Source organism: Prionailurus viverrinus, chromosome F2 (genome assembly GCF_022837055.1).
Source record: "Prionailurus viverrinus isolate Anna chromosome F2, UM_Priviv_1.0, whole genome shotgun sequence".
In the NCBI taxonomy this organism is placed as follows: Eukaryota; Metazoa; Chordata; class Mammalia; order Carnivora; family Felidae; genus Prionailurus; species Prionailurus viverrinus.
Genome location: NC_062578.1, coordinates 82,344,266 through 82,351,534, shown reverse-complemented (window position 1 = coordinate 82,351,534; position 7,269 = coordinate 82,344,266). Strand labels below are relative to the sequence as shown.

At 63.4% G+C, this 7,269-nt stretch overlaps 1 protein-coding gene across 2 annotated transcripts; it reads left to right on the top strand.

Moving 5' to 3' along the window:
- The first annotated feature begins 335 nt into the window (after positions 1-335).
- Positions 336-4,122, top strand: LY6E (lymphocyte antigen 6 family member E). Of its 2 annotated transcripts, none has more exons than XM_047842641.1 (4): positions 336-485; positions 2,341-2,450; positions 2,879-2,998; positions 3,154-4,122. In XM_047842641.1, the coding sequence occupies exons 2-4, from the start codon at positions 2,399-2,401 to the stop codon at positions 3,372-3,374; spliced, it is 393 nt and encodes a 130-aa protein (XP_047698597.1). In that variant the 5' UTR covers positions 336-485; positions 2,341-2,398; the 3' UTR covers positions 3,375-4,122. The 2 variants fall into 2 exon arrangements, with proteins under 2 accessions (XP_047698597.1, XP_047698598.1); XM_047842642.1 differs by having other exon boundaries at positions 408-485; positions 2,345-2,450.
- Positions 4,123-7,269: the final 3,147 nt, after the last annotated feature.

The following is a 7,269-nucleotide window of genomic DNA, read 5'->3' as shown; positions in this document are numbered from 1 at the left end:
CCAGCGGGCCAGCGACACCTCCCTGGGCCAGGGCTCGGAGCCCGGATGGGGGCGCGCCAGCCCCGCCCGGTTGCGGGAACTCTGACTCTCCCGCTGCGCGCGCGTCCCCCCGCCCCTCCCGCAAGCACGCCGACCCGGACCAGCCTCCGCGCCCACCCTCAGCCCGCGGGAACGCCGACCGCGCCCCCCGCGCGCCGACCGAGCTCCCCACGCCCGCACCAGCGCCGGCTCCGCCCCCGCCCCGCCCACTGGAACGTCGACTCCGCCCCCCGCGCGCCCCCAGCCCGCCGGAAAGATAACTCCGCCCCCCGCCCGAAGGAGCGGCGACTCCGCCCCCTGCCCGCCCCTGCGCCCCCCGCCCGCCGGAGCGCCGACTCCGCCCACCGTTCCCCGCCCGCTCGGCTGCCGCGAGTCCGGGAGTGTCGTGCGATTGGGGCGCCAGGCTCGGGCAGCTCGGCGAGGCCGTGGACCTGCGTCTGCCCCGCGTGAGTCGGCGGGGCCCGGATCCCGGCGGGGAAGCAGGGATGACCCCTTCGGCGCCCGGCAGGGCGTAGGGGGAGCGAGCAGGGTGCCGGGGGAGACGCCGGAGGGTCCGGGGGAGGCCGGGAGTCGGGGCTCAGGGGTGGGCCCAGTGCCAGGGGGCTGAGCCTCCACTCCCCTCCCCCAGTCCTCCCGAATATCCCCCGAGATCCGGGCTGGAGCGGGCGCACACCGCCACCCGGCGCCCTTCCTGGCTGGGTGACCCAGAGCTGCGCGGGCATGGGGCCCGTCACCCAGCTCCAGGTTCCCCACCTTCGCTCCCGAGGGGACTGGGGAGGGGCAGCCTTCCTGACTTGGAAAGGGGGCTGGCATCTTGGCGGGCCGGTGGGATGGGGAGAATGCACTGGCCTCCCCGGGGGGGACCCCTGGAACTGGAGCCTACCCAGGGGAGGCGTGAAAGCTTCTTGTCTGCCAAAGATTATGCAAGCGTGTGAGGTGCCCGGGAGCCTCCGCCCCCCACGCTGATCCACCTGACCCCTTCCCGTCGCTGGGGGCGAGGACTAGCTCTTACTTCTCTGCTGGCCCCCAGTCACGGGATGCCTGGCTTTGTCAGAAATCAGCCCATGAGCCTGGGGGAGGCTGTCTGGGTCCCAGATGGCGCTGTCCCAGAAGCCCACTGGTCATTCTCAGGGCTCCTTTTGCTGGACCCTGCTAATGTCCATCCACTCCAGCCAGTGCCTGGACTCAGCCCAGTGGGGCCTGTTTGATTGGGTGCCTGGCAGTGGACAGTGGGGACGGTGGCCGGGCATTCCAGAGCTTCCTTGAGAACAGCTCAGGGCTTCTCCATGCACAAACCCTACTTTATAGAAGAGGAAACGAGGGAGGCTCCTTCCTCCCTGAACTGTCTGGATCTGGGGTCAAGCCCCCGCTGGGCATGACACCGTTTCTGGGCATTTGCAGCTCCTGTCCCTGACCCCAAGATGTCAGCCCAGACCCAGGACTAGGCTGGGGGGAGGGGGGGGTGCTGTTCTCTCTCTGATATTCTCCTTCCTCCCAGTGCCTGGGAACCAGCTCCCAGGCCTAGAATGCCCATCCCCCGCCCATGGCTGTCCCCAGCAGAAGGCACCAGGCAGCTCCTCCCACACCATGCCTCCTGCAGAACGGAGAGCCAGAACGCCAGCTGGTCACCTTCCGAGTGCTTTCTCCACCCACTGCCTCTGGTCCCTGCCCACAAGAGGGTCCTGGTGTAGGGCACCGGGCAGCCCCCACAGACTCCTGAGCCTGTTTTTTGGGCACAGAATGGGGGAAGAGCAGACACTCGGGGGCTCGCTGATTTCAGCACTGAATAACACACAGAATGGAAAGCACCCCGTGCCCTCAGCACAGAAGCGGCTGGAGGTGGGGGCTCAGCTAAGTGTGCCTCGTGCACCCACCCAGCCCCTGAGACCCCGTGTCAGGAATGGAGCTGGCTCATGGAAGGTTCTGGATGCAGCCTGGCTAATATCGCTGGTCACTATGTCCTCTCCCCCAGGACCACGACCAGGGGGCCACTCTGTTGGCCTCCCTTTCTGTTTGGTCCTGAGACTAATGAGCTCCCTCAGCTGGCCCCATCCGCAAGCAGCACAGGCTTGGGGGGGGGGGGCTTCCCATCCAGGAGGACTGTGCACCGAGTGAGGGGTGGGTCAGGAGTGGAACAGAAAGACCCTTTGTGTGCTGGCTCTGCTGCTGGAAGCTGGCAGGCCCCCCCTGCCATCTGCACAATGGAGGCAGCCTGGCTCCAGGGCCAGGGGCTCTGGCTCCACTGGGAGGAGGGAGGCGTGGGGCACACAGCCCGGGTCCTCCAACCAGATGTCTCTCCAGGCAGGGCCACTTTCTTTGCCTTTGTGAGACCCCAGACAGGACACCTGTCTTCTCCAGTATGAAGGTCTTCCTGCCCGTGCTGCTGGCTGCCCTTCTGGGTGTGGAGCAAGGTGAGATGCCCTTGGGGCCCCAAGGCCTGTGGGTGACCTGGGCCTTCCTCCCGGACTCTCTCTCCACCTTCTCTCCTGAGCAGTGCCCAGGGGTCCTTCAGGCCAGTTCCCGTGGGACCTGTTCTAGGAGGCCTAGCGGAGCCTCTCCCCCAGCAAAGCGGGGGGTCATGCTTCCTGCTCCCCCTGGAAGCCTGGGTTCTGCCCCCAACACATTATCACTGTGCACTTGGGTGGCCCTGGAGTCCCTTCAGGATCGGGGTCCCCAGTCATTCATTGTCTTTTCGGGTCTCCAGCCAGAGCCTGGAATGTGATAATTGCTCTGTTAGCATCGGCAAATGATCGGGTGTTGGTGTTGGCTCAGGACTGGAAGGGAAGTTTCCCCGGCTTGAGACAGGTGTCACCTACAGCATGCCCCCCTTCTTCTGCAGCTCGCTCCCTGGTGTGCTTCTCTTGCACGAATCAGAACAGTAATTTCTACTGCCTAAAACCAACCATCTGCTCGGACTCGGACAACTACTGCGTGACCGTATCTGCCTCCGCCGGCATCGGTGAGTGCCGGTACCTGCCTCTGCCGGGATCTGGGCATCGGTGAGCCCCGGTGCCTGCCTCCACCGGCATCCGTGAGTGCCGGCGGCCGGCCTCTCCCCGCTTCCTGGGCCTTTGCCCTCTGCCCTTACCCTCACAGCCTTGTCTTCCCGCCTAGGGAACCTGGTGGACTTCGGCCATACCCTGAACAAGGGCTGCTCCCCGATCTGCCCCAGCCCCAGCATCAACCTCGGCGTGGCGTCTGTGGGCACCTATTGCTGCCAGAGTTTCCTGTGCAACATCAGCACGGCCGGCGGGGGGCTGAGGGCCAGTGCCGCCGTGTTGGGCCTCGGGCTCCTGCTCAGTCTGCTGTCCGCCCTGCAGCGGCTTGGGCCCTGACCGCCGGGGCCCTACAGCCGGCCCAGACTCCCCCAGCTCAGGAAGGAAGGCCCGGCCCCTCTTCCTTTGACTCGTCACCCTGCTTGATCCCAGTTCTCCCAGCCCTCCCCGCCCTCGGTCCCCCCCTGGTCAGGCCCCCGGGCCTGCACCTGCCCTAAGAGGGGCCAGCTGCCCTCATTTCTCAGGCAGTGACGTGACCTTCCTCGGGGAACCTGGGAAGGGATGAGGGCTGGAGCCTGAGGGTCCCAGAGTCAGAACTGAGTCCTGGGGACACTAGGAGGCACACGTAAGCCCCAGGCCCTGCCCCGTCCAGGCTGTGTCTGCCCCCAGGTGGTGTGGAAGATGTGCTCTCTGCCACTGTGTCCCAGAAGGGCAAGCGTGCTGTTGCCACAGGTGACTGTGTAAACTCAGCTGTGTGGACGCGTGTGCCGGGTGCCCCTGTGGCGTGTGTGCGAGTGTGTGGCCGTGTCCGGGCCCGTGTGTGTGCGGGATAAGTGCCAGGGGTCCGGCATTAGCAGCCGCCGAGCCCCCCGGGTCCACACCAGAACTTCTTTTCTCTGGCATTTCTACGCCCCACTTTAAGGGGAGCCTTTTGGAAGACGGGGTTCCAGTGCGTCTGGGCTTGACCGCTGGACCCAGGAATCGGTTCCCACCCCCAACTCCAGCCGCGGCCCCCACCCCCTCCCTCCACCCCATACTGGAGTCTGTCTGCTGCCTCGGTGCCTCAAATAAACGCGTGTTCCCAGCCCTTCCTGCCCTGGGTGTGACAGCCTGTGGCTGCTCGTCTGGGAGTCCCCCTCCCAGCAGGGTCCTAGTGTGGGGGGGCTCCCTGCCGGACGGCCCCTCCCTGAGGTGCACGGCAGGGAGAGGGCTCTCCCAAGTTCACAGCTGGCTGCCCTCCAGGCTGAGAAGGGAACGTCCACCCCACGTCCTCCACTTCTTCCTGTGCTGGCGAGGCAGGCCGTGTGGAAGTTCATCCTCGGGCGGGACAGGTCTGGACAGGTTAGGACAGGAAGCAGGGACTGAGGTCAGTCTGCTTCTGGGAGGAAGGCAGCACCCTCCAGAGGGAGGAATGGGTCTGGACTGGGAAGGTGAGGGCCTGTAGGAGCAGGCACGTGGGGTGGGCACCGGCACCTGGGTCTCTGGGACTTGGGGATGGGATACCAGGGCTGGTCGGGTCGAGGTGGGCACAGGAGAACCTGGCTGGGCAGGCAGGGGCCTGGTGAGTGGGTGAGCAAGACACCTGTTCCTGAAGCCCCTGGCCACCCCTGCCCCGTGCTCACTTACCCTCTGCCGGCCATGTGTTTGGGGTCTGCGGGGTCTGCTCCTGGGGAAGGGTCTATGGTCACCCCCTGGGGCTTCTTTGATGGGGCTGAGGAGGGGGGTAGCTGGCGAGGAAATAAGGACGAAGGTGCCTTGAAGCCAGGTCAGGACGCCCCTGAGAGGCAGGTCAGAGTCCGCTCGATGTGACAGGCTGGGTCTGAGGACCCAGAGGGGCCCTGAGGGACCAGCTGAGAGGGTCCTAGGTTTCATGCAGGATAGAAATCAAACGGGAGCCGGGAGGAACTGAGGGATGGAGTGGCCGGGGGCTCAGGGACTCGGGAAGGAGAGGGAGTCTCCTCGTCACGGGGAGTCAGGGGTTCGTATTGGAAAGGGGTCCAGGGTGTGTGTTCCTTCAGGGATCCAGGGTCGAGTCCCATCAGAGGCCAGTGTCAGGTGAGCGATGGGTGTTATTCCAAGAGTTCTGAAGGTGGGGGTATTGACGTCTGGTGTCAGCCCAGGTTTGTTCCAAGCTAATGTCCTGGAATGTGTTTGGGATCCTGTTCTTTCAGACGTTATCAGGTGTTTGGGGGCTAGGACGAAACTCAGAATGATTAATTTTCTTGCTTCTCCCTTGGAGTGGGAATGGCTTCTTTGACTCAGATGCATGAGTAACTGGGGCTGAAAAGAAACGGACATGGAGCCTTTCTAACGTGGAGTCCCTTCACTTCGTGTCTCACACCCGCCTCCCCACCCAGGTTGCCCCGAGGCTGGCCAGAACCCTGGTGTGCCCGTGTCCAGAGTCCAAGGAACACTGTCCGGCAGGGTGGGACAGTGGTCAGCGTGGGGACTCAGGATTCTGGCCCATCTCCAGGGATCCCTGAGATCGGCCATGGGCACTGAAATGCACAAATGTGTCCTCATCATCATGGCCACCGAAAGCCAGCCTACATGCACAGCCAAGTGGTCATGCGACGATTGCGCCCAAGGGAGGGGTAGCCCCAGACAAGTAGGGCAGGAGGAGGGATCTGCCCCAGTGGGGCAACAAGAGGAAGAAGACCCAGTCCCAACCAGTGCCTTGCAGAAGGATCTAGAAGCCCATCAGGGCAGTCTGATTGAGATTCAGTGGGCAGGGAGTATGTGATTCACCTGAGTGGGTCAGACTGGCATTAAAAATGAAAGAAGGGGCACCTGGCTGGCTTTGCCGGTAGAGCATGTGACCCTCGATCTCGGGGTTGTGAGTTTGAGCCCCATGTTGGGGGTAGACATCACTTAAAAAATAAGAAATTAGGGGCTCTTGGGTGGCCCAGTCGGTTAAGCGTCTGACTTCGGCTCAGGTCACGATATCATGGTTTGTGAGTTCGAGCCCCGCGTCGGGCTCCGTGCTGACGGCTCAGAGCCTGGAGTCTGCTTTGGATTCTGTGTCTCCCTCTCTCTCTGCCCCTCCCCTACTTGCTCTCTGTCTCTGTCTCTCAAAAAATGAATAAATGTTTGAAAAAATTAAATAAAAATAAAAAATTTTAAAACAAGGAAAAGAATTCAAGGAGCTTGAAATCAGAATGTCCCCCAGAAACACTGGCAACTGTTGTCACAGACGACGATTCCCCGGAGCTCTGAGTCCCCAGGTGGAATCTGTTCGCTGGGTTGCTCACTCAACAGTAAATCAGGCCACCTTGCTGGAGTAGCTAGACGCTGAGTTGAGGTAGGTGGGCAGTGGTGGGGTGGGCAAGAGGGAGCTGGCAAGTGGACTTGAAACCTGAAAACCGTGGTCGGGACTGGACGCTGGGGGCAGTGGTGGGATATCTGTGTGCCCTGTGCTCTGTTCCTGGTAAGAGTATTATACCCTGGGCTGGGTATTGGAGCCACTTGCCCTCCTGGGTGGACAGCCCTCAGGCCCAGCACTCCTTCTGCTCTGGGTCGAAGGACCAAGTCCCTGTAGGGCTGGGGTCAGAAGCTGGTGGCCCCCCTGGTTCCTGCTGCCCCTGCCTGGGGAGGTGGGAGGCTGGTGAGGGGCAGGCTGAGTGTGGGAGCAGAGAGAGGCAGGGTGGGGCTGGGTGAGGAGGAGGGGGGGGAGGAGCCTGGGGCTCTGAGTTTCCATTTCCTGCAGGCTAGGGGAAGGTAGGGTGGGGAGGGGCGGGGCTGGGGAAAAGAACCTTGCTGGGTGGCCCTGCCCCAGACTCTCCTGGGCCCTGGCATCTGTCCAGGCTGCAGCGAGGAGCCCTGCGAGGGCTGTCGGGCCAGGCACCGCTCTGGCCAGGAGCCCAGGCTCCCCAATCTCAGCGCCCAGGTGCCTGGGGATGCCCCTCCCCACCCTGTTTCTGGGTAGCCAAATTCAGCTTTGTCTTCTGACCCTGGATTTCCTGCATCTACCCACTCTCTGGGGAGTGCATGGGTGTGCCTGGCCCCTGCCCCCTGGGCTGCCCCTCCCTGGCTGCTGGGTCTGCACCTGCTGGCCTGGGAGGTGGAGGGGATCCTGCCTGTCCTCTGGCTTCCTCCCACTGTGCTCCTCCAGGGGTGCGGGTGGTCCAGGCCGGCGGGGCACTGCACCTCCTCCCCCGCACCCCGTCCTTGGCATCTCTCAGTGGGCTGGAGAAAAAGATCACCTACTAAGGAGTCACACTGAGAATAACGCCTG

Excerpts from the sequence above, each read along its gene's own strand:
- LY6E (XM_047842641.1), top strand. The coding sequence starts at position 2,399 with ATGAAGGTCTTCCTGCCCGTGCTGCTGGCTGCCCTTCTGGGTGTGGAG. Across the intron at positions 2,451-2,878 it reads CCTTCTGGGTGTGGAGCAAG|CTCGCTCCCTGGTGTGCTTC; the intron begins GTGAGATGCCCT and ends CTTCTTCTGCAG. Across the intron at positions 2,999-3,153 it reads ATCTGCCTCCGCCGGCATCG|GGAACCTGGTGGACTTCGGC; the intron begins GTGAGTGCCGGT and ends CTTCCCGCCTAG.